Here is a 26666-nt window from a genome sequence, read left to right as displayed (position 1 = left end):
TGACTGCAGTGCTCCAGACATACCCCCAGTGCTCTGTGGTCTCCCCTCCTGACACTTAAATGCTTTCAGCATCAGGATGAGACCTCTGAGGGTGCTGGGATCTTGCTCACAGTTTTTGGACAGCAGATTTATCAAAGTGTAGACATGAGGCTTGCACTCATCTTTCTTCTAACTACTTTTTGATCTGGGGTTAAGAACCCTGATTCATCATGGGGGAAGATGAATCTGCTCCAAGACTTGCAAAGATTTGGTTCATCAATATAAATTCTTACTGATGTAATATGGTGACTCTAAAATTTGCTGAAGGATTGGCAACCATGAGCTCAAGGCTGCAGCATATAATAGTCTGATTTACTTGGGAAGTACAAACAACAGGTTTTAACATAGGAGGGGCAAACAACTGCAGTGTACTGTCCTACCCAAGTGCTGTGCTTGGCAAAAAGTGTTAATGTTATAAATGAATCTTTGTCCATTATGCACATAACAGGTGAGGGTCAGTCAGTTGTGCTTATTTCAAGGGACATTTAAATGGATGCATCTGGACTAGCCCGAGGGGATTGTCAGAAGCAAAAAAAAAAAGAAGTGTATATGAGACTGAGAAATTCTGGGAAGCCATCCAAACAGGTAAGAAAAATGATCAAATGAAACTCCTCAGATGCTGTTTCTGACCTCAACTTCTTCACCTTGGAGATGTGCAAACTTCCAGTTGTGGAAGAGATACAGCAGTAGTTTTCAGCTCCTATTTTCCCATCAATTTCTTTACCGGCCTGTCAGTCCCTATTACAATATCATCACTTCTAACCCTTTTCTTTAAATGTGCAGTTGCAGTCGTGGGCTATTTCTGGGATAAGAAAAGCAGTGAGGATCATCCTCTAGCAGCACCAAGCCAATAGAATATATTGATGCTTATACTGTGAGCTATATAATGAGGAACATAGCCTGATTATCTGGTTTCTTGAGGAGTATTGACTTGTACAACAACTAGGAGAGTTTTCATTTAATACCTGTTCCTCTATGTAAAAAAATACAGGTTTTGGCTGTGAGCTCTCTTCTGGATAAATTCAGGATAGACCTTAGTGAGCTGAAAGTATGCTATGGAGCTGTAAGTAAGGAAGGGGCTGATGTTCCTTGGTCTTGAAAGCAGTAGCCCTTTCTGGGTGGGAATGGCTGGTGTTGCAGTACTGAGAGTAGGACTCTGCACTGCTTGGCTCTTTTTGGGTGAGGAGGGATCCCCTATATTGGAAAGGGAGAAGGAGAAGCTGGAAGGAGGCGAGTCTGGTTACTGCTAACAGGATCCCCTATTGTTTCAGTCAGAGGCTCTCTTTACAGAGAAAACATCTTTGGCTGTGCTGGAGGTTGTGTTATGGACAAGGGACAGCCCTCCTTTCTGAGCTGGATCTGATTTCTTTTGGGGCAGGTTCCCGGTTGTCCCGGATAAACCCTTGTTATGAATTGTACTGGCAGTGAGCAAAGCCTCAGAATACTGGTTGGGAGCTGAAAGGGCTTCTGAGCAAGATGGGGATTTGCCTCCCTGCCAGCAGATTGTGTTGCAATGGAGCAAGGAGGAGCTTGGTGTTAACCTGCTCTTGAATGGGATGGACAGTCACGCTGTGGCTGTTGTATAGCTTAGAAAGGGAGAACCACAGCATTCAGCTCCCAGGTTGCTCTAACCATTTCAGACCATCGTGTTTATGAGAGATGGCCTCAGAAGAGCTCTTCTGGAGACGTTGAGAAAACATGGCCAACTGTGCCCCATCCTCATGCCCATTCCATCACTCCTGTCCCAGTTCCCTGATTCTGGACAGAAACATGGCTGAATCAAGAAGATTCGAGGATTACATTTCAAATGTTAAGACTGAAGAAGGCACAACTAATTATGTCTTGAACGCCTGCCTGTGATACACCCTTCCAAGTACAGTGCCTGTGCAGTGTTGGGTGGTTATGGGGAGAAAGACCAGGAGTTCTGAGGGAGTCACAAGCTTTTGTATAGGTTTGTGGCCATACAAAGCAGCTGAGCTGCGGTCATCTCTGCCTCCTGAGAACGAAGTCCTTACCTGTTTCTTTCTAAGCCTGACTGAAAAAAAAACCCCATGTTTTTCTTCAGGAACAGCAGCAATGAGGAGAGGAGCAGGGCTGCTGTTCAGGCTCTTGCGCTTTTGGGATCTCCTCCTGCTCTTTGCTTATCTCATTAGCAGTTCCCACACTCTGTGGACTTTTTCTTTCATATGGAGCATGCTGCATCCATCTTAAGTCCTGAATCCCATCCTGAAGACAAGCAGCTTTTCCATGGGCAAAGCTACATAAAGAGGTTTTGGGTAGGAGGAATGGTCCTTGAGTGTCATAACTCGGTTTCTTCCAAAAACTGGAAAAAAATGCCCCTTATTCTGCATCTTACTTTGTGTTGTTAGGTTTCTGCTCAACACAGACACCCTGCACCTTTGCAGTATCAAGGGAAGGATTCCAGGCACAGATCAGTTCACTTCAGTAAATATACTCCCTGATTTTTTTTAGCATTCCTAAAATAACAGCAATAAGTCATTGTCAGGAGACAACGATTTTCTTTAGTTCCGTGGGCAGACTCTGATTACCTGAAAGGTTTGTTTTGGAAGGTATTATTTGAGGCAAGGAGAAGCAGCATTATGAAGGATTATAAAACAGGTTCGATCTTCCTACCCACTGATGTAGGAAGCTAATATGTCATGTGTGTGAAAACAAATGAGAACTTAAGAAGAGGAGGCTATAATGACTCAAGAGAAGTTTTGGTTTTTACACAACCAGAAGTCCCAGGACCTTCAAAATATTCTATAGCACAATATTTTCCCCTATTCTTTCAAACAATAAGCACAGTCTCCCTTTTAACATCCAATTCAGAGGTAATCCAGCAGTGTCTTGCAGTTTGGAACTGCATTTTGTGTTATATGGTCTTACATAGTTGTCTGTTGCACAATTTTCAAGCTAATTGAGGGAAAGGAAATAAAATGCTGAGATTATTTTTTTAAAGGAATACTGTTCCCTGGCAGTGTGTGTAGTCTTTGCCCTTTCTGATTTGCTGCCAACCTTGAGACGTGAGATCAAAGAAATATGGTATTGGGACTTTGCAATGGGTGTCATTATCTTATTCCTAATGGAAAGGCCAGTCCTGAGACCCTTGTCCAAACTTCCTAAAATGAGTTTAAGTGATAAAGAATGGAAAAGTGAATTGATAAAGTGTTGTTATGCACTTGCACACTATCCTTTAAAGGGATACAGCAATACCACTGTGGCAGCATGCAGGGAAGGGATGTGATAATTTCTTTTCAGAATGATGATAACTTTTGTTTAAATAAATGAATGCCATCCCGAAGGTGGTGGATCCTTGATAAGGACCTGTGGGCAGTGAAGCTGCTGAAAGTGACAGTTCAGGGCAGTGCCAGACCTGATAGTGAGCAGGGTTTGAGGCACGTCTCCACTTGCTTCTGGGTGAAACCCTTTGGCCAGGTGCAAGAATGATGAGGTCTCACTTTCAGAGACAGCTGAGTGTGGTCGCTGAAGCTGTCATCAGATGTGGACCTGCAGACAGCAGGTCAGGCAGCAGATCTCTAAGCCATTGCTGGAGCTGCTGACTCCAAGCGCATGGAGTGATATGGTAACACAAGACACTTGCTTTGTGGTGTTGCAAGTCAAGTTATGTTTAGCCTCTTGGAAAAATTCCCAGCCCACCAGGAGTCATTTCTGACTAACAGGCACCCCTTAATCTGTCTTAATCCCCTTTATAATTTTACACTTATTTATCCTCATCCAGATAAAAACCTTCATTTGCTTAAGTAACAATTGATAAGGCTTCACATTGCTGCTGGGAAATAAATATTATAATCTCCTTTTCTAAACAAGCAAACTGTCCTTTGATAAGACAAACTAACTTCTCAAGTGAAGGAATACCAGGTCTGATAACAGAGGCACTGCCAGTGCCTCAAACCAGTCATAACCCCCCCAGTGAGGACAAACATGATCACTTCCCCACAGAGCTCATCCCGATGGGCTGGTTGCAGTGCAGGGAGACAACTGTGGAAGGGGACAAACCACCCCGATCCCTGATGGCGTAAATGTGAACAGTTCTTGTGCATTCCTGGTGGTGTGTTGGGAAATGCTTGTAAAAACAGAATACTCCAGAGATGCCACTGAGTGCAGACTGTAATATCTGCAGAATCTGGCATTGTCAGCAAGCTATAAAACACCCCTGCTAGTTTGCTAGCAGCTGCTCCCCATTTAAAATTTGCCAAAGGTACACAAACATTGGAGCTGATTGCATGGGACCTTGTGCTGCCACTCACTCTAGCTGTGCTTGTTCAAACCAGACAGCAGGATGGCAAAGCTGGGATGCTGTGCTCAAACAGAAAACCTCTGCCCAGGAACTTTTCCAAGCATTTCTCTTTTTTCAGCATCAGATAATCACAATGTGACCACTTTCCCTTGGTGCTAGGAAAGTAGAGCTTGTATTCTTCATCTGATGCTCTGTAGTGCTCCTGAAATGAGGGTTCTGCCATGCTCTTGTGGGACTAGACTGTACTGTCCTGAACTGGGTTGAGCTTGCATGGGCTTCCAGAGAAGCTGGGCCCATTTTTCACCCATTGTGAAAAATATCAAGAAAAGTTGCAAGAGAAGTTGTTTGTATTGTGTTTCTTGAAGACTACAGAGTAGCAGCCTTGGAAGGAAAGGAGTGAAGCCAGCTGTGCTCTGCAGGCGCTCACCAAGAATAGATGGGAGCAGCAGAAGCAGCATCCATGTGGAGCACAGGATGCTGTTGCATATAGTCATCAGGAGATTTGCTATTCCCAAATCCTAACGATAATGATGTTAAAGATAGCTGAGCTTTTAGAAATGTCCCCGGAGAGGACTCACTGCTGTACATTTGGATATTATTTGCCTTGATTACACAGCAAAACAAATAACATTGCTTGGGCAAGCATATGAAAGGTTTGGATGCTACCACACAGATAACACCTGAATCAAGTTCTCCCTCCTAGTTTTATCACCTGAATCCTTAAGTGATAAAGTTGCTTATGTACAGCTGAGAGGGGAATTCAGCCTCATTGTGCAAACGTCTTTTCTGGTGTGATGGTTTTCTGCAGCACAGAAAGGATGTCAGATGAAACAGGTACTAAGTCAATGGTAGTGACTGACAAACTTCTGCTCTGGTCTTCCTGTGTGAGTAGAGTCTCCTGCCATTACTCCCACCTGGGCAAAGATATCACGATTGACCTGAAAGATTTTCATACTGATGGGGAGTGGAGCCCAGGGTCCCTGTAGGTGACACATCCCTGCTGGGTCTCACTGCCTTTGGAGGGGGTCACCTCACTGGTTTAAAGTTCAAGGGGACGGTGGGATCCTCCACCAGGCAGGATGCTTTCACAGTATTAATTGTCTTGAAGCTCACCAGCTCTGCTTCAGACACAAATCTGCTCATGCTCTTTGCCAGGCTACTGTCCCTCTTTGATAAAGGTGGCATCTCACTTACTAGAGGAATGTTTTATTGGCTTTTTTATAAGAGGGAAAATGGCTTTTAGAAAGAAAAAAGAAAAGGTAATTTTATAAGAACATTTTTTCACTCCCTAAAATGTTGCTTTTTATAAAAGTTGTCAAATGAAAATATGAATACAACTGGAAAATATTTGTTTTGTTACGAACTTTTCATGGAGTAAAACAAAAGATGTTTGTTTTGGGTTTTTGTTTGTTTGTTTTGTTTTAGCAGTTTCAGAAACGTGGGAATTCACTGGATTTGAGTTGGGAGATCAGTTTTCTTCATGTGTTTGTTCTAAAACATTAGACCTGGTTTTGCTTGCTATCTCCTAACCTGAAAACTCATGGCTCTGGTAGTTAAAACTATTTAGAAAGCATGAAGAGGACTAGGAATGACAGTGTGAATTTGTTCTACATCCTTCTGGCTGAAGACATAGGCATGAAGTCTTGCCCGAAAGAAAACTAGCTGCAGGCTGCACTTGATGGCACAGAAGACATGGCTGTGTAGCTCTGTCCATGGACCTTGGTTACGAATGCAGCTTCTTTCTAAGCCACTGCATTCAATGCGTGCAGCAGAGTATTGGTCACAGTCTGGGTGCAGCCCTTGGCTGAAAAATTTGAAAGGGAAGTAGTTAAAGCGGAAGAAGCTGCTTCATATGAATGTCTGGAAGACCGAAATCTAATACTGGCCTAATCTCTTACATCCCCGTCACAGTGTCTGGGCTGGCTCTGGCTGCTGCGTGCCGTGCTAGACAGCCATCTAGAGGTATGGCTGTGCTGGCAGAGGGGAAGAGTTTTGGGTTGCTCAGATGTGGTGCAGGACAGAGCAAGGGCAGGAAGAGACCTTGAGAGCATCAGGAGACATGGCTGAGAAGGGAACCAGCTAATGGCACAGGAGCATCCACTGCCAGTGGCGAAACTCAGTAAGTGTCAACAAAGAGAAAGCCAAAGATGGTCTGAGGCATAGACTGGGGTCTTCAGAGTTATAGGGCCAAGAAATGGCCTGACCAAGGTATAAAAGTTGTTCTTGTGTAGAGCTGGTGCTGCTTTTAGGATGTGTCTTTTGCTTAGGAAATGCCAAGTGTGGTGTATGTGTTAGATCTCATAGAAGATTATGGTTGGGCTAATAACATGTTTAAAAGCTAAGGCCAAAATTTTAAGTCTTGGACAAAAGTAGGAAAACATATGTGGGATATTCCACAAAATCTAATAGCTGGCAGAAATGCTTTTGGAAAAGAAAACTTACTCTGGATGGTGAGTCCTCGACCTCACCTAGTCTCCACCAGGCTTTAGCTTTTCTTCCTTGAAGGGAGCTTCCCTGATGTATCCCAAAGTCCAGCTCTGATGCTGTAGCCTGGCTTTTCCCTTTTGCTCTTTGCAAACCAAGTGTGTTTGGGAAGTTTAAGAGAGTAGCGCACGCCCTAGGTATTATTGTCATCCATCTGAAGGTCCAAGTTAGTGCTGACAAGTGCAGTCAGACTGGAGGTCTTCTAGTATGTTGCAGAGCTTGCAGAATAATGGGGATTGGAGCCACCTAAATCCCAGGGCTGACCTGGCACTTGATGGGATCCCATGAACACACTGGGGCTCCTGTTAGTTTTTACAGTTGCCAGTGGACTCAAGGAAGTGATGTGACAGTGGGGAAATGCTGAGAGGCAGGTACACCAAGGCTCAATCTCTAGCTGCTGTAGCATGGGTTAGTAGCTTTGTTCCTTACTTTTTTTGATGAAACCATTTTGGGGATTTTTTTTCCTTCAAAAAAGATCTTTGAAATACTACATATTTTTCAGCATTCACTTGTTTTCTCCTTTGTTTAAAAATGCTTTAGCTGCAAGTATATATAAAAAATGATAACTTTGAATAGCCTGGGGTCAGAAGCAGTTATGTGTCCCATTAGTGAGCTGAGCATTTTGCCTTTTCAGTGATATAAAATTTCCTGGAGATAGCTGCCTTATGAGTCAAGGCTGAACATCATCTGCAGATCATCAAACCTGTCAACCCAGTGCTGCTTTGTGCAGAAGGAACTGGTGACTGGCTGGGAGGTGTTAACAGATGAGTGAAAGATGGTTGTCCCAGCCTGCACACGGGGTGACTTCAGGAGGGCAGTGGCTCCTCAGGCAGATGACATGGTGAAATACGCACTCAGTGTGCATCACAAGATACAACTTCAGTCACATTTCAGCCCCATGGAGATGAGGTGTGCGTCAGTGCTGCTCTTCATGCAGCCACTAAAAGTTTCCATCGAAGAGTCTGAGTGCATGAGTGAGTGGCATGCTGGAAAGGCTCTGCAAGCAACTTCAGAGACCCAGCTGGTCAATTAGTTACTTGTGTTAACAGACTAGGTTCAGGATTCAGACAGTGTGTCATGGACCTTAAATGAACTGCCTAAAGTCACCCATCAGCTTCCAGATACTCTCTCTCATGCAGAACATGGTCTAACATCAGTATCTGGGGATCAGCTGGTTGGCACTGCTGTGGGATGTTCTTGACTCTCAGAAAATACAGCAAAGTTGGTAACTCCCCAAACAGGGGCACAATTACAGAAGTTCTACCCTGGCTTGGGGAGAAACTGTTTCTCCTCTTTGAAATTCTCTTACCATTGAGGTTATGAGAAAAAACAGATGTAGGCTTGCCCCCAGGCATGCAGGGTTGGAATTAATATAGGAACTAAATTTCAGGGGCGTTATGTTAGTCTCTCCACTATTCAGAAGAGGTTGTCTGTTTGCTCACTGACTTTCAGTGGTTTATAGAAGGTTAGTTAAATGTCCGTTAAAGTCAATAGGAGCCTTTTGATGTCAGTAGACTTCAGTTAGGCCCACAGTCTGCCCATTCTTGTAGCATCTGGGTACATGGCAAGCGAAAAGCATGAATGATAAAGCAGGCAGTAAAGTAAGGGAGGGCTGAAAGAAAAAAGCTTTCACTTGAACAAAAGCTTGCCTCAAAGGTACAATGTTTCTCAGAGCTCTCAAATGCACAAACTGTAGCTTTCTTTTTTTGGCTTTTCAATGTTCTATTTTGTTTTTTAACGGACAGTCTGTTCTTGCGGCTGTTATTGCTTTCCAGTACTGCAGCCTCCATTGGTTTGGGGTGTTGTAAAAATGACTTCATTATCATTTATTTGGATGTCTGTCTTAGGAAGCAGCCATGATTGATGTGCTCATTGTCTGGACTTTCCAAATGACTTTGCTGCTGTACTTATCTCCGTTGTGCCATTCAGTTTTAAGCAACTGTGATTTTTTGGGGGTGTGTGTGGGGCTGGATTTAACCTTCAAAACATTCTTTGAACCATAATTCTCACAAAGCCAATTTGGGGGGCAGGTTGTCGATGCATTTCGTTTTATAAATTGGGGTAATGGGTGCAGAGAGGTGTTACCCTGAGTCAAGCATGACGTCCCAGCTGGAGCTGGGATCAGAACAGAGGAGATCCTGGATCCATCCTTGCTGTTGAGGATGTTTTACTTTTGTACACTTCTAGCCTAATGAAGCACAGATTCTAGGTGCCATGTGGACAAATGAGCTAGATAAAACAACTGCTATCTGACACTCTCATCCACACCATTGCAAAGGCATAAAAAAAAACCCACTTCTCCATCAGCACCATGTGAATGTTTGGATCATCTAGATGTACAGTCCAGTAACAACCACTTTGACTAAGCTGTGTCCCTACACAGTGGACTCTGAGAAGGTAGACCAGGTGTCTGTGAAACATGGGTCATTTAGGGGCAAAAGGCCATTTAAGGGTGGCTTCATGCAGAAGCCAGGCTTATTTTGGTACTGCAGAAGCTCTGAGGGAGTTTATCACCTCTGAGTTGATGGAGCCTGAAAAGACTAGTCCTTTTTTTCTATGCTGATAACAGCAGTAATAACTCCATGCCCAAATACCTTTCTTTATTTTCAAGACCCTTTGGTCATTAAAAATAACCTTCTGCTTGAAAACAGTACACGGCAGGAAAATAAACTTGAAAGGCTTTTTCCTACACAAAAATTTTGTTGCCTGTCCTAAAGCCAGTGGAGCTTTGTATTTGGCCTTTTGTAGGCAGCAGAATTAGAAAACACAAGGATAACAGATAAGGGAGTGGGGGGGGGGTCAATTCCTAACTGCCGTGAGATTCACATCAGCAATAACGTCCCTGTTTCACAGGTAGTTCTTCACAGCACACTGAAGTGGATATTAAAGGGGCACAGGCATAGCAGTGCTTACACAGGAGGAGTCTTCCATGGAAAACGTGCTGCTCTAAGAAGCGATGTCACTGGGTGATAGCAGTAAATGGCTTAGGAGAGGTTACCAGCCATCCGCTGCCCAAATCAGCAAGTCTTAGGGCTAGCTAGTGAGGTCTGTGAGCTAACACTGTCCATGGTTTTCTGTGGAAGACCCTGCTTTTCCAATGGGATGTACAACTGAGGTACCAACATTACACAACAATGAAGACCCTACATTTTGTGTGTATTGGGCTATTGCTGGGTTGGGTTTTTTTAATTATTATTTTTTCCCCTTTTAAGTCCATGCTCTTTTAATTCCATGCTTAATTCCAATTCTTGTCCACACTCCCTCCTAAATTGTTATGATTTATTTGTGTTTTATGCCTGCCCTTCTCTCGTCCCCGTGGTGTCTGGATTTCAGGGAAGGATGAAGCAATTCCACAAATGCAGTCTGATTCTGCAGAATACTGCATGTCTTCAGCCAGCCTTGATGTCAGTGAACAGGGTTATCAGCTGTTTGGCACCTTGCAAGTCTGGAGCCCATGTGGGGTGTTGGCTGTAAAAGATGCTATGAAAAAGGAAAGTACATTGTGCTTGCAAGAACTAAATTTGTCACAGCATATTACGTGGCTATTAGTAGAAATTAGTGCAGGATTAGTACCTAGAGAAGAAAAGAGGAGAAAGCGAGTGGATAAGGGACACCTTACATTAGGCACATGTAGCACAGACTGTTTCACAGGGACAGCTGAAAATTCTTGCTCTTTCCTGTTCCTGGATCAGATTCCATTGGTAGAAAGAGGGCAGGGTGCCCCGGGGAAATATCTCAATAGCCCAAGGCCCCCTCTGACATCAGGTCAAATATTCCGGGTCACATAACTGAAGGCTGCCTGATGAAACTCAATATTACAATGGATCAAGTGCTTCTGCCACATGGAGCTGATGTGCTCCTGCCCTAGCAGACTCAGTACGCTCAGCAGATGCTCAGGGAGAACAGAGGTTTGAGCCCTGGCTGAGCACAGGGCTCGACCAGGAATGATGGATGAATAAACCTGTCTGGACTTAGGTTAGCACTGGTGGTCAACAACTGCCAATGGAAGAACAGTGGTGGCAGATGAAAATGTGGCTCTGCTGGGATGGAAGGGAAACAGGGAAGCAATGTTGTGGTTTGGGGAATAGTTTGCACAGAACAAGGAAAAAAGCTTGAAAAAAATAGGAGCCCTAATGTGCCCAAAGGAGGAAGTGCCACCCTCATCTTGCCCAATGCCACAGTAAATTAAAGCCTGTTAAATGGCTAGGTCCAAAGAGTGAAAAAAGCCAATATTGCACATACTTGAATATGGCCTACAGGCATTCCAGTGAAGAGACTGGTCTTGCACCAAGAATGTGAAGTGGTCTCCTTTTCCAGTAAAACAAAGCCTAATGTTGCCTCCAAACCCCATTTTTAAAGCTCAAATCACTGTAAATCAATTTCTGCTGCAGATGTCCAAATAAGCCCTATTTCTATCTTTTTTTTTTTCAGTAAAAATAGCTTATCCTCTGACATCTTGGAAAGGTGAAGGTGTTGCCAAGTACCGAGCTGTCATAATTGCTGTCATAATTTGCTTTCTGATTGTTTAAAGTCCCATTAGTTAGATTTTCTTCTTCTATTATGCTTATTACCATCTTCTTCTAGAAATAAGAGAGTGTGGCTGATGGGAAGGACTCCCATACTCTGCAGAACTGGCACATACTGTTTTACAAACTTATTCCCTGCCTGCAGCCCGAAGCGCATTGCAGGCTGAACTCTTTAACATCTTGAAAGCTCAATGTGGAAAAGTAAGATTGAACAGCAAAACCCAAAGCTATTTTTACTGCAGAATTGCTAGTTCAGCTAATAAAACTCAGAATTTCTAGAACTTTTGAGACCTTCTGAGACTTCATTGCTGCTTAGCTTGCCCCTGATTTTCGTTGAAATATAAGTCAGATCTTCATGATGATACAGTGTCAGCAGTCTTAATATGTGTTATTTTGCAGAGTGAGACAAATGCTGGTGGAAAGTGCAGGATGTGAACAGACTGGTCACAGGCAAGGTGCTGCTGCAGCACAGGCAATTTCAATCATTTTCAGGCTCCTCCTCTCCATATTCCTCAGCCTTTTTTCTCAGGAGCCTTGTTTAGGGGTCTCTGTGCCTATTCAGGCTCAATTCCCTCCAATGAAACTGGTAAAAGCCTCTCCAGGTATTTCTGATTAAAGTCCTGGGATTTTGAGCAATTCCTTGCTATGTATCACTTAGCCACTTTTCAGTGAGAGTGATTTAATTACTATTATGAGCCAGTATCTTGTAAACTTGTTTCTTTTGGATCCCTTTTCCCATCCCCAAGAACATTATTTCCATGCCTTTATTTCTCTTGGATGGGCTTTCACATTGCAACCGCCCTGGGTTAATGCTTGCAGAAGTCTGAACTGCTGGTTTGGCTGGGAGTATTCTCCATTGATCACTTTCCAGTAACTCCCAGTGACTCGGTGTCCTGCAGGCTGGTATCTGAGCTCTGCCTTCACTTCATCCCGGTTTCATTAGTATGCTTTTGATTTCACTCTCTGCAGTCAAGTAGAAGGCTCTTGCGGAGGTAAGGGATGACATACATATTACATCTGCAAAAGATACAAATTATTCATCACAGCTAGATTCAAAGCCATAAAGGCAGCTCTGTCATCTGTCCTACTGCTTCTCAGAGCTGCTCTCTTCGAGATCCTCAAGTCTCCAGAGTAAAGCTGTTCTTCTGGCTGGAACAGGTTTTTCTTCTACGCATAACAGAAGGAGCTGAGCTTGAGAGGGACAGACTGGCAGGTTTTTATCTGTCCTGGTTAAGACTAATGATTAAGGCGGCTAATCATCTCACAAATGCTTCTAATGGTGAGATGACTGATAGTCAAAGCAAAACCCAGATTTTTCCTTAGACTTGGAATAATCTGGCTCAGGAAACGCTACAGGGCCATGTTTCTTTATTATGAGGTTGGAAGATTTCCCTGACTTTGGGGTAAGTGAGAACTTGCCTCAAATGGCTGCTCACTGGGGACTGACAGTCTGCAGAGGGACCTAATACTTAATTGAAAACATACTCAAATGCATGCTTCCCCAAATGCCCTGTGTCTGCAGTACTGGCCAAGAAATCAGTTGCCTCTTTATACAGGTGCTTTCAGGGCCTTCATAGAGGTTTCCATGTGCTCTCTGTAGTGGTGCAGATTTGACAGTCCTTGTTCCCAAGGATACCATGGCATAGATATGGTTCTTCCACCACATGGCAGAACCCCATTCACTTCCCTCCTCAGTTTTCACACACAAATTCCCACTACAGCTTACTTCAGGCAGCCCTGCAGGGCAGTGAGGCTTTGGTAGGGATGTGTGATCCCCCCCAGGGTCTGCATGCCAGCCCCAGTGGTTCCATGAAACCCTGACAGTAAAGCCTGCATTGAAACAAAACCTATTAAAAACTGGCTTGACCAAAGGGACCAGGGTGAGCTTTACCCACCAAGCCTCCACTTTGCTCTGCAGAGGAGACTGGCTTGCCAAAAACACAGGATTTGTGAGAAAATTTGATTTGAGAGTCAGCAAGTCTCTTACCCAGATAAATGTTTTACTTCTCACCTAAAAAGCACTGCAGCTTTTGGGATAGCTGTGCCCTGAGGCAACCAACCCTGCTTCAGCCCTGCGGTGAGAGGATGGTGCCAAATGACAAAATAGCAGCATCTTGGGAATGGAGTTTGGTTTTGATTTGAAAAACAGTGATTTTATGTTCCTCCAACAAAGCAAACCTCCCAAAACCATCATGTTTTGAATAATGTATTTTCCCTAAACCCCTTTCTCACCTGTTTGCCCTGCCCTTTGCAGAGGACAGCCTGCAAAGGGGAAGCTTTGCAAACCCACCACCCGAGGACCAGCACGTAAATCCTGTGGCTGCCAAATCCCACCCGACAGCCGCGGTACCCCCGGCCGTGCACGTCAGCAGTGGCGGCTTGGGGGTGGAAAGATGGGTTAAATAACAGTGGAATAAAGCACGCTGCCTCCTCATCATCACACACACACACCCCCAGCCCTGGGCATGCTGGAGCAGGGGTCTGCTGGACCCCTGTGGCTCTCTGGTGATGGCCGGGAAGCTGATGTAAAGCTCTTCAGGATGGAGCAATGTCCCTGCTGGTACTCTCCCAGCACCCCAGAGAAACGATGCTGGGCTTGGCCCTGTTTAAAAAGGGAAGACATCTGCCCCCATAATAACCACTGAGGGTGGCTGCTGGACATCCCTGCTCCTTGCACCCCCATGGCATCCCTGGAGGAAAGGGGTGGGATATTTTTGGGAGCAGTATCAGCCTTGGGGACCTGAAAATTCTGTGTGCCCAAGCCAGCGCCAACATGGAACCATCAGGTATAACCCATGCAGCCAGCTGGTGCCAATTCCACTTTTCCACGCCATTTCAGGAAAGATGGGCTTTTGCAGCAGATTATGGTGAAGTCCAGGTTCCTCCAAAGAAAGTGGAAATTGAGGCAGGGTGGGAGATAGCTGGTTGCCCTTTCTGCAGGTGAACCAGTGTGGCTTTTACTTCAGGAGGTGTTTGGGGTGGGGTGGGAAGGGAAGATAATGGCTCAGGTGTGCCCTGGGTGAAGGTGAGATCAATTGCTTAGCAGAATCCCAACAGCAGACAGATGGGGAGCACAGAGGGTGCCAATGTCTGGGGAGTGAAGCAGATGGCTCTCCAGAGCAAGGTAAGGTTGCATTGGACTTTATTTGGGTTTCCTACATTGGTAGGGTGCTTTTTGCAAAGTCTTGCATTTGTAACGTGGTTTTTGCTAGCTGGAGAAGGCACTGAATGGAATGTGTGGGCTCAGGCTGGTGCTGGAGACCAGTCAGGAGCTGGTGTTGGTGATCTCTGAGCCTGGTTCTCTTGGCTGAAGCAGTCCCTGTTTCGCTGTGTTTTGATGGTAGAAGTTGAAGATAACTGCTTGGAGGAGTAAGCCTTAGCAGGAGGAGCTGGTAGAGGTGAATGCTGTTACATGAGGGTATGGAACGGGGTGAATAACGTGTTGGTGTCTCATAGGGAGTGCTGTGGAGGAAGAGTTATGGCTGGGTTTTCTTTTTTGCTGCAGTTGTGCTGCCCTCTTGTTGAAAATGTGAAATTTTATGTGTGTTCTCTGAAGCAGTATTGTTTTATTTCTCTTTAGCAGAGTTGCAATGGAATATGAAACTCGCAGGTATCATGGCTTTCTAATTCTGCTAGAAATCCCTTCCAAAATGGATGCATTTACTGCACGGAGTTGTTTGGCCTTCCCAAAGGTCTCAACTCTGCAAAGTAAACTGCACCCATCTGTCCTTATGTGAATCCTTTGCAGGGCAAAGACCTGGTTTGGGGATTTTCTTTTCTAAGTGAACAGGTTTCTGTTATCAGTGCACAAGGCACTGATTTCCTCGGATGAGGATCAGCATGAGACAGTCAGTGAAACATGAGGTCCTCGCACTCCTTTAGCCTGTACGGATGGGTTGGACTTGTTGCCTTTTGCTGTGGTGCCTTTCCCTGGGCTTGGTCCAGTGCTGGAGGGAATTTCTGGTGGAGGCAGCTCCCAGTGTGATAGCTGAGGTAGTGCATTTCTCTGTGCCGTGGCTTCTGACGGTGTCTAGACAAGGGCAGTTACTGCTGGGCTGGTTACTGCCCAGTCATGTTTCCAAGGCTGACTTGGCACTGATGTGGGCTCAGCACTTGAATCACAAAAATGCAAGGGCTGAAGCCATGATTCTGATACCATCTCATGGCACTACCATCTACACCCTCAGGCACTGCTACTTCTGTTATAGCCTCAACCTTGTTCACGCTGGACCAGATCAGTGAATTACTGATTTGGGCAGGTCAGAATTTACAATTTCACATCCTAAATCCGTGTTCTCATTTGGGCTGTTCCCTTTTCTCCCCAGGCCCTCCCTAATCCCAATTGATATTTGTTTCTATTAAACCACTTGAGAAGTTAAAATACCTGTTGTGTGATTTGCTTTAGACAAGTACAGTCAGAGTTCATGGAAATGCTTTGTGAGAACTGCCTCCACACCTTGGAGAGTTGATTCACTCTGGAGTCAGCAAAGGCTTTGGAGTCCTGTATCTGCTCAGGTTTTGTAAGAAGGCATCAAGATTGAGAAATGAAGTAATAGTTTATCTCCCTCTTATGGCCAGATTCAGAATGGCTACGCCACAGAAACTTTTTGGTAGGGAGGAAAGGGAGCAGGGAGTACCTTGCACTTGTGAGCTCTGGTGGTGTGGACATGGGGAACCCTGACTGCTCACAAGGAGTTAAGCTGACCTCTCTTTAAGAAACCTGATAAAATATATTTTTCACTACAGTATAAACAGGAAAATATCTGTGGAAGAGTTAAACTGCTCCAGTACCTTCTGAGTTTGAACTGGTCTCCAGTTAGCAAAAAGCTGGAGAACAGGATTCTGCTCAGCAGAGATCGTAGCTATACCTTGTATGTTGAAAAAGAAGGTGCTGTTAAATAACTTGGCTGGTAACCAGTGATGCCCAAAGTCCCAGAGTAGTGGTGCTCTTGAGCAGCCTTGAGACTGTGAGTGCTGAACTTTCTCTTCCTACTGATGTGGTGAAAAGAGAGCAAAATGGTCCATTAAATATTCCAAGTATGGTTTCTAACCCTCCTTGTGCCCCTTCCTTTGGCCAAGATCAAAATGATATATTCAGAGCCCTCTCTTCCTGGCATATTGGCTGTGCCTCATTAAAACCAGTCATGCTTGTCCTAAAACCAGGAGAGGAAGTGGAGCTGGATGTGGTTTGGGTTCAAGGCCTCTATGTTGTTTCCAGCATGGGTTCAGACTACTTTGGCAATGACTAGCTTGGTATCTGGGGCAGGGGTTGTTTTGACCCGCTGCCCTGACAGGGGCCAAGTTTGATACTTCTCTGTGCCAAAGATTCAGAGTTGTGGTTTGGACCTGCCTTCAATTGGTCAGGATTATTCCCCTTTCCTGGAGAGGGGTTTTGTTGCCTGACCTAAAGGCTGGGAATCTGGGAATGTGTCACACACTCATCTGGTGTCAAGATTCAAAACTGGGCTGGTTCCAAATTCTGTAATAAATTTTGAACTTGGAACTGCATTTCCATGATGTGGCAGTTCTTGAGGGGTGAGTAAGGCCTATGTACCACTAAGTGAAAGCACAAAGATGAGTGATCTAACATGTTACGCTTTCTCATTTGGCTGTCCTCCTTCACCAGACACACTTGCATTTAGGTGTTTAGTTACAGAGGTCTGATCTAACAAACCCGCTTGCAGTTATTTAGGGATGGATCTGGAGACTTGGGTTGGGTTCACCTCTACCAGAAGGAGACATCATGCTACTTCTAAGATGGGATGTGGTTATAAACATCAGAACTGTTGCTGGAAAATATGGGCTGGTTTAGACAGAAGCTAAATATATAATGGCAGTTCTGATTCTACTTCTTTTAGTGAAGTCTGCTTGAGTCAGTGTCTGACTTACCAATGGACTAGATACTACTCACTTAAATAGCTGATGAGGGCAGGGAACTGGTTGGGCTTGAATTGCTCTGTTGCTAATCTGTTTCACGTAAAACTGGAAAAAGCATCTCTGGAATTGTCACAGAAGAGCAACATAGATGTAGAGGTACCTTGCTCTTCCTTATTCTTCCCCCCAACTTAAGATCAGGGTGGTTTTTTTGCTTTACTGTGTTTTAATCATATGGAATGTGGGATAATTCCTCTTATAGCCAAGCAACAGCTAGAACTTGACGCATTATCTTATATGCCCCTTGGTTGTAATTGGTAAGTGCCAGGATGATTGAAATGGCAATGCAGTCCTTCTAGGTAGGTTTGTGGCTTTGGGTGGGCATTTTTTCCCCCTTCATAGGGCTAGTGATGAAACTGGATTCAGTCCATCTGCTTCCAGTTCTGGAGTCAATCAAACACTAAATGGCATAACTAAAAGCACTAGTCTGGCCAGCAAGATGTGAGTTTCAAGATTATTCTGTGGGACTTCAGCTATAGTATCTAATCCTTAAAACTTGTATGGTAAATCGCACCTTACTGATCTGTGTATCTATATTGACATGTGCAATCCTTTCATTCAATTTGCATAATATTGGACCTAAACACAGCATCTTACTCCCTCCCCACTCCAGGACTTACGCAGGAGGGTAAAGCTGGCTTCCTTTTACAGGCAAACAGGCAAAACAACAGCCACAGATGTGGCTGTGAACCAGCAGGACTCTGCAGAGAACTTGTACTTCCTAGTTCCTGGTCCAGTGTCTACCTACTGAGCTAGGTTGGCTCCTGAGGGTCTGGACTCACATTTCCATAGGGCAGAGCAGCCATGCTCCTGCTCATGCAAGGCTGGTTTTCCAAGAATGCAACATAAACTCCCTGCATATTTTCTTTAAACTGCAGCTGGTCTCTTGTGACTGGGCAGAAGCAAATGCACAGGATCAGGACAGGCAAAGCCAAGGAGGCAGAGAATCTTTACAGCTCCTTCACATTAATACTGTATCTGATGAAGAAATGCTGCAGTCTCTTGAAACTTATAAAAAGCATGAACCTATTCATCTGAGAAAGCAAATTCAAGGTACTAAATGACTGTTCAGGAAACAGGAACAGCCAATTTCAGTGTGAGAAGGACTCTTGAGATCAAAGGGAAGGCCCATTTGATCCACTGAGTCTCACTGTCCTAATATACTGCCCTGCCCCTTCAGCTCCACAAAGGCAACTGCTTCTTGCTCAAGTGTCTTAGACCTGTCTGCCTCACCAGGCTCTTCAGACTCTATTTACCACATCCAGTGTAGGGATGTAAACTGATATGCTAACTTTATTCCAACATCCTACTACACAAATGAACAATTTGAATTCTACAGTAGGTACAAACTTATTCTTTTGTTCTGGTATAAAGATGTCTCTAGTATCATTTAAGGCTGGAATCCTGTTTCTATCAGTTGCCAGGAACATTTGTATATAATCAAAGGGCACTACCTACTGTTACTTTATCATGATAAGGCCTTTGTGGCTTTTTTCACTGTCCCATTAGATGTAAGGCATGCTCCCAGAGCTTGTTACTTCCAAGGCTCTGATCCAAACCAAGAATTTCAGAGCCCAAACATCAGACTATGATCCCAAATGTGGATTGGCTGTCTAGTATCATTAGGTGCCTCAGTTAGGATCTGAAAGTTCCCATAGTCACTGCAGTCAGGCACTGTGCATAGGCTGAGACCAACAAAGGCAGAGCCCTACTCACACACACAGCAGTGGCACAGCATTAGTGTTTAGTGCAGAGTTTAACACAGCCTCACATTCAGAGAGAGAACAGAAAAACCTCTTTACAGTGATTGAATCTTTTCTCCTTCACTCACCTGTTAAAGCAGTTCTCAGAGGTAGGACACACAGGTTCAGATTCCCTCTTCACTGCAGTAAATCAAGCTCTACTCACTACTTTTTAAAACTGGTGTCCTGCTCCCTAAGTACTGCTGCTGTAATGCAGAATTTGTTCCCAGAACCCTTTTCACTTGCTCTTTCTAGACTCTTGGAGCTTCTTTTTTCCCTACTGCATAAATGGCTCAGTTTCAAAACAGTGGTCGAGACAAGCTACCAGGAGGTAAAAGACAGATCTTTTCCTGCCAAGAGTTGCTCTTAAGGCTCTAAGGGAAAATACCTACTACTGATTTGGAGAGCAGTCTTTAACCACCAAATCAACATGCAGTTGAGAGCCTTTTCCTCACATACCCCTCATCCTGTTTTATAGCAGGAACATGTATGAAAAAAAGAGTCAAGCCACACAACTAGATTATCCCAATACAGAGTTTTTCAAACTATATCAGGAAGGTTATAGCCAGTACATTACTGAAAAGTACAGGCATTTAAGTTCCTATTTTGACAGGAATGGGATAAAAATATTGATGGAAAAATCATGTGTCAGCAGGACTACACAGCACTGTGCATAGTACAGTCTTACTGCAGTGAAGTTCTCAGAGCTCTTGTGAAGGATTTAGAGTACCAGATGTTCTCATCTCCATTTCTGCATGTAACTGTGTTGAGACGAGGTACTAAGCAAAATAAGTTAGCTACTGAATTGAACCTCAGCATCAATCTTCCCTACAAATTACCTGGTTTGAAAGGAAGCAGAGCATAGCAGGAATTGCATCTGTTTGCATACAAGGTCTATAGGTAAGGCCATAGCTAAGGTATGTAACCCATCAATAGCAAGGATTCAGACATTGCTGTGTTATTCAATGACAGAAGCAGATACTAGTTTTTTAAATGACTGCTGTCTGAACAGAAAAAAGGAATAGCTCTAGCCTATTGCCATAAGTGTTTTGTTTTCACAAGGCTGAACATGCTTTCACCATCACTAGCACAGGATTGAACTTAAGATTCACAGATCATTAATGATGTAAGGTCAGTTCATTTATTTGATACTCTGTATTTTTTGAGAGACACCTTATCTGGACAGTAATACCAGTATCCATCTCATTTCATAATAACTTCTACTAATAACCCCACGTTGTCAGATGTGGATTCATCTATGAGCTGTGTAAGGCCACATTTCCATTGGGGTTCCAGCAATCAGGACTCCTGGATTTCTTTAGTTTTTCCTTGAGAATAAAAACCAAAAGCAAAAACCACTCTGCAAAAGCTAGGAGTCAGAGATGGGTTTTGAAGTCTTTTATTGCAAAAGGTATGGACATTTGCTGGCAGAATACTTGATCACATTCTCTATTTGACTGTCATCCAGAGGACACTGCATGCATTCAAGCTGAAAGCATAGGACAGTTTCCACTAGGCACCTGAGAAATTTCACAGGAAAGAAAAGTCTTTCAAGTTGAAAGAGAGAAGTTTCAAATTGATCACCTACCCTGGTGCCCTTTGCTCCCCCCCCAGTTACCTGGGAAATAAGAATTAAATCAGCTATAGTCATAGCCAACTGTAAACATTTCCCTGCAATGCAACAGAAATTATTTACATTATTGATCCTGAAGTGTTCTTTCCAGTTTCAAACAGGAAATGACTTTCCTAAAGCAGGCAGTGCAATGAGTTACACCTAACTTGGCACCTACTACTCAATGCTGTGCTATGCAGCAGAGGTGTATGATGCTTCCTCTTACCTGGTTTATATCAAAGCAAATCTGACAGCTCTTACTTGGTGTCCAAGAGACTACCCCACTCCAAAACATCTTTCTTCCCGATCCCAAGTCTAGTATCATCTCAAACCACTTCCCAACCCTCTTCAGACACAAGCGAACTCCCTTTTTCTTCCCACACCCTTGCCTGAAGGCATGATTACAAGATACATGCTGCCCTCTGTACTGTAGTTAATAACAAAAGTATCTTCACAATTTTCTGTGCCTCCACATGCATAACTCCAAGTGCATCTGAATTTCACTGATTTCAGTGCCTTCCCACAGGTCTGATAAAGGTTATTCATCTTTGGCAGACAGCATTCCTGCACCAAATGGAACAAGTCATCCATTGCCAATCTAACAGGACACGCACTTTGCAACGGCAGCTGCTTAGTAACAGGAACTCACTGCAAGAAAAAAAGAGAGTTTAGAGGACGGTACCTTCACAAGTAATGCATTTAAATAAAGAATAAATTAGAATATATTAATTAACAGCTGCACTTAGCTGTAGATTATAATGGACTTCAAATTACTTAAACCAGACAAGGTTCAAGGTACTAAGGCTGCAAGTCACAGATAACAATTCACAATTAACTTCCTTTCATGCAGCATGATTTTTACGTTCTCCAGCAAAGCTGCGGATTGTAATTTTCCACCAAGACAGTGGTTCCTCAGTAATGTGCACACAGGCCTCAAATCAACACTACGATACAGGCCCTTAGCAGAGATGGGTGCACAGTCATTTGTGTTAAGACAGAGTAGCAGTTATAGCCCCTGAGGCCCCTTGAGTTATTTTAATCACAAAAGCCACAATGAACTTGTTTTTAACAAAGGCATCTGGAAAGACATAGGTTGATCAACTTAAATCAGTCAGCTTGGAATGAACAGTTATTCACTTCCAGAGATATTACCCTTAGTCCAGCAATGAGTATTTTGGTCACTGACAGTTCAACACTCCAGTGTATGTTCTGAAGAACAGCTACCTAAAACTTTCAATGAGAAAGCACATCACCTCTACTTTCAGCTGTATTTCAGTAAAGTATATATATTTTTAATCCATTTGATATTGTTCTAAAAGTTATCCAGCCAATTCCATGTCAATTACTGCTGGATATGCTTTTACTGGAATAAATGGCCTTTTGGCCTGATCCAAAACTGGCACTGGAAGAGTCTAGTGTTCCTTGACAGCTGTTTTACATCATACCTATGTCTTCAGTCCTAATCTATTTTTAGCAGACACTTCGGTGGAAGCAGCTCAGAATGACTGCGACATTGACAACATGCTGATGATTAAAGTGTTGTATTTTTCCTGGTTTGACAGAGAGGACATCTTCTCTATCTTGCATTTTGCAAACTACTGAGATGAGGTACATGGAAGACGTGAGTAGTAAATGCAGGGATACAAGACCTTTAGGAGGCATCCTGAGATGGAGCAGGAGGATCCTTGTTCTCAGGCTCTGGAGGAGGAGCTGGCACACTTTCCTCTTTCTTTTGTGCAGCCAAAAATTCATGAATTGCCCTCTCTATCTGGGGCCTGAAGATGTGGTTTAGTTTTGGATCCACCACCTGAGAAATAATTCTGTCCACTCCAGCTTCCAGCATTCCTGACCTTGAACAAAGACAAAGGAGTCATTCAGCTGCTCTGAAAAACTTCTCCCCAGACTCCTCCAGTAATTCTCCAGAGCCCTCCAGTCAACTGCAATTAGCATGAACATGGTGAGAACTGCAGCACACTCAGTAGATCCTTAACAGGGGGCTGTTTCAAGCACCTATTTTCCACACAACCCCCTCTGACTTCTCCCTACAGAATTAACAACTGACATCTGGTCACCCAGGTACTCAAATGGCACGTTGGACAAGAGCCACTTTAATAGGGCTTATGTAGAAATGAGGTCAACATGAAAGCAAACAAACATATTTTGGCACAAACAAGGGAAACAAGCTATTCTGAGGAGGAGGGCAGGTGAAAGCACAGTCTTTTTTTTTGGCTGTCTGGAGGGAGAAAAGGCCTGCCCCCTAATAACATTGCTGTCACTCATTCCTTGTAACTGTTAGTCTAGACAGATGGGTATTAATTATAAAAACAAGCACATGTAGCACACAGAAAAGCTTCTGGAACTGAAAACTAGTAACTGAAGTGACTTATTACTTCAGGGGCTGCGCCAGACTCTTGGATTGTGGGGCACAGGCTGCCTAGCAGGCTTAAGTCATGTCTGCAAGGGAGCAGGGGACAGGAAATGGAGATGTTGCCTGGTGCTTGGAAAGGCAGCCACAAGACTAATAAGGCCATGAATGCTGTGAGTGGGTACAGGGTCATGGCACATCATGTCACCTCCAAGTAACAGTACACCTATATGTATGCATGCAACAAAGGACACACACATCTGGACACCCGCAGCACTCAGTCATGCAACTACAGGAGTGATAGGGACCCTCCAAACTCCTTAATACTGTCTGCCTATAGCCTACTTAAAGGGAGCATGCTACATTCTTCTCATTACAGGCTCCCTGATTTAACGTTTTTCAGTTGTCCACTTCATTCTAGTGGTAGCGTAACATGAAATAAGAGGAAGCATTTAGTGACAAATATGTCTCAAGGACAGGAAATTCTGTACTTCCAGTGAACACCCCCTTCTCTAATTACAGATTAAACGAACTAATAGTGATTTACATATTCCATCAAGTACTCTGAAATATGGTTTCTTCTGTGTGTGAGACAATCTAATAGTATTTCCTTATAAGCATAAATGCCATTATCAAGTTCCCTACTGCCCCTCTACCCACAACTTTTACTATTTATCTTTTATCTATGATTTTTAGTTAAACAAGCTAAGGCTCCTACTTCAGGTTGCAGTGAATTAGTAGCAAGAGATAATAACCCTAAGTCTCTGAGCAGCATAGTTTAAGCTGGCTTTCCTGTAATGCTGGAAATGTAACATCTTGAATAGCTGTACAAAAGCTATCCTCTGCTGCACGAAATCAGCCTAGCCCAGTGCGATTACTGCCTGCTAGTGGTCAGAGTCTACCTAAACAAGCTTTGGCACCTTAGGGTTTTTTTCTTTAAGTGATGTAAGCTGTTTTCTGAAGACAAAGGTCATTCAGGTCGGTACAGTTTTGCCAGCAGGCACAGTGATGGCTATCTGCAGTAATAACTTGGCTAGATAGCTAATACAAGTATTTCATCATGCTACTCAACTCATCAACATACAAATTTCGGGTAAAGCAGTACTATAAGCATTTTAATGAGACTTAAGACTGCACCCACAATTACAATGAAATTTGTGAAAGCACGAGAGAAAGTGGTGTGAAAAACTTAAATCTGTACATTATTTGACTTAGATATTTAGGCATTATTTATGAAATAGCATCATTATTTTACAGAATGTTGCTTACTTACTGAATCACACTCTGCCTTAGCCCATTTCGTAACTGGTTTTTGTTCATTGCTGGATTCCATTCCTGCTTGTCCAGGTGGGTCGATACAAAGTTGTCTACTTTCTGCCTCAAATTTTGATAGGCTGGCTAAAAAAAAAAAGGAACAGGCCAGTTAAACAGCTTAATGATCTCAAAAGAATCCCCTGCCAGAGTCCTTCATAATACATCTTTTGTCATGTACACTACTGTTCTGCTGTCTGTATTCTCCATCCTTTCAAGTTCTGAACAAAGGTAACATTGTTTTACCTAAGAACACAACCAGTAACTGCAAAGAACAGTCAGTGTGCTATCATAATAATACAAATAGCTGGGCAGATTGCCTTTAAAATGTTGTCTACTTGTAGTATTACTTGGTGAAATGCAAACAGCCTGTGCAGACAGGAATTTAACGTTACAGCAGAGTTCTTGTTGTCTAGAAATGCTCCATCACAGAATTCCAGGAAACTGGGCAAGTAATGCTGTCACTAACAAAGAACTTAATTATTTGTTTCTGTGATACTAATAAAGATGATCAGAATTATGCGAGTTCTATCAGTGGAGACTTAATTCTAGTGAACAGGAAATGAGCTAACAAACCTATATAAATACATAGGAACCTGGTGTTGTGCCAGGAAAGGACAATAAAGTGGCAACATTTGTATTTCAGAATTTGAGATGCATATGGGATGATGAATGAAAAGGTTGGTAACAGAGGTGCAGTATCTGCCCTGGGCAGTGTGTATCTACCCTGGCAAAACTGCTCTCCGTTATGGCTGCTCTGGGCAGGTGACCTGACAGCTTCAGGAATGGCTTTGCAATTGCTGCTGGGGAGGCCTAGAATGATAATTGCAGGTCCCAGGAGTCTTGTTGGAAGTTTAAAGGTTTTGGAAAGCAAAACATCCGTGTTCACTTTTGACAGGGCAGTCATGAACTTCAATACTGCCAACAAATGCTCAGGAGTTCATGTTGCGACTGAGGGAGAAATTAGTTTAAAACAACAGTCTGAGAACATCACGAAAGAAAACTTAAATGTTTTGGAAATGTGGGAATTATGCTCAAGAGGAGCGGTGTTCTTATGGGAAACCATTTTCCTAATGACGACCGGGCTAGAAAATGAAGTCTGAGCCTACGCTCTGGTCTGTTTCTCCTCTGGGGTGCTGCTACCACCTCAAGCCAGGAGCCGCTCCAGAGGGGCCTAACAGGCACAGACCGCAGGGCGGGTGTGCAGCCCCACCGCACCGCAGCTTCTGCCCGCCACCCTGGCGGCCTCCCCCGTCCCGGCGGCGGGACACCGTGGGCAAAGGGGAAGGGAAGGGACGTTGGGGCTCCTTCGGCAAACGGGAGACGGGTTCCAGGGGTGCTGCCCTGGGGGAAGACATCCAGGGCTCCCTGGGGACCGGCGGGCGTGCCCGGTTCGGCCGCGGTACCTTTGTGTCCACGTCGGCCAGGCAGTCCCTGCGGAAGCCGTCGAACAGGCCGCGGCTCTTGAGCTGCTCCACGATGATGGCGATGAGCTGCGCGTCGCCGGGCGGCAGGGAGGCCGGATCGGTGGCTCCGGGCCCTGAGCCTGAGGCCGCGCCTCCCGCTCCCCCTCCGCCGCCCGCTCCGCCGCCTCCCCCGCCCGGGGCGGCCCCGCCGGCGCCGCCGCTGTCGGACATGGCCCACGGCCTGCTCCCGGGGCCCGCCAGCGGCTGCGGCCCGCTCTCCCGCGGTCCCCGGTACTGCGACCGTCGCCTGAGGCGCGCTGAGTTGTGCGTAATCCTGGCGCGCTGCATCAAGGGGAGGCGAGTCCTCCCAAGGAGGTGCAGTTGTAGGCCATAGCACCGCAGAGCTCCCGTAACCGTGGTTCAGGAGAACTACAAATCCCAAGGTGCATCGCGACCGCACACCCACAATGCAGCGCAAGGGAGCCCGCGCTGGTTTCGTGATGCATCTTGGGAATTGTAGTTCGACAGGGTGCGTGTCGCTCCGGGTTCTGCCGCAGCGCTGTCGGTCAGGCTCCGCCGCACGGGTGCTGTCTGTGCGGAAGGGGGTTCCGGGAGATGTGGCTCGATGGTTCGGGTTCCCCGTCCTCGGGAGGCTCTCAGGTTCCTCAGAGGATACCTGCCAGGCTGTGGCTCCGGTGGCATATTTAGCATTAGGTGTAAATATAGAATAGAGTTCAGTGGGATCATCCTGATTTCCACCGGGATCCTAGTCTTGCTCATCGCACTGCTGGCAAACGGGAGGGCAGAATCAAAAGCCTGCCCAGTACCAGACCCTGCAGAGGGAATAAACAACGGCTTCTGTTAATGGGGCTTTCTCTGTTGTGTGTCCATAGACTAGGGGTGTCATTTATTGTTGTGTTTACATCTGCAAGCTACAGCTAGTGCATTAGTTTTATTTCTTTCCTAGTCACACTGTAAAGAAGAAC

The 26666-nt window shown here is 44.6% G+C and overlaps 1 protein-coding gene across 1 annotated transcript; it reads right to left on the bottom strand.

The window, feature by feature from the left end:
- Positions 1–20362: 20362 nt before the first annotated feature.
- BOD1 (biorientation of chromosomes in cell division 1) lies at positions 20363–26043 on the bottom strand. The gene is made up of 4 exons (XM_061360284.1): positions 25681–26043; positions 24237–24361; positions 22248–22448; positions 20363–21246 (listed from the first exon to the last, which is right to left on the bottom strand). Exons 1-3 carry the CDS (start codon positions 26026–26028, stop codon positions 22250–22252), a joined length of 672 nt encoding a protein of 223 aa, XP_061216268.1. The 5' UTR covers positions 26029–26043; the 3' UTR covers positions 20363–21246; positions 22248–22249.
- Positions 26044–26666: the final 623 nt, after the last annotated feature.

Source organism: Neopsephotus bourkii, unplaced genomic scaffold, assembly GCF_033783945.1.
Source record: "Neopsephotus bourkii isolate Nb327-2 ecotype Australia unplaced genomic scaffold, CSIRO-AGI_Nbou_v1 NB_1016, whole genome shotgun sequence".
Classification (NCBI taxonomy): domain Eukaryota; kingdom Metazoa; phylum Chordata; class Aves; order Psittaciformes; family Psittacidae; genus Neopsephotus; species Neopsephotus bourkii.
The sequence above is the reverse complement of the archived record's forward strand: the minus strand, read 5'-3'. Positions and strand labels throughout refer to the sequence as shown.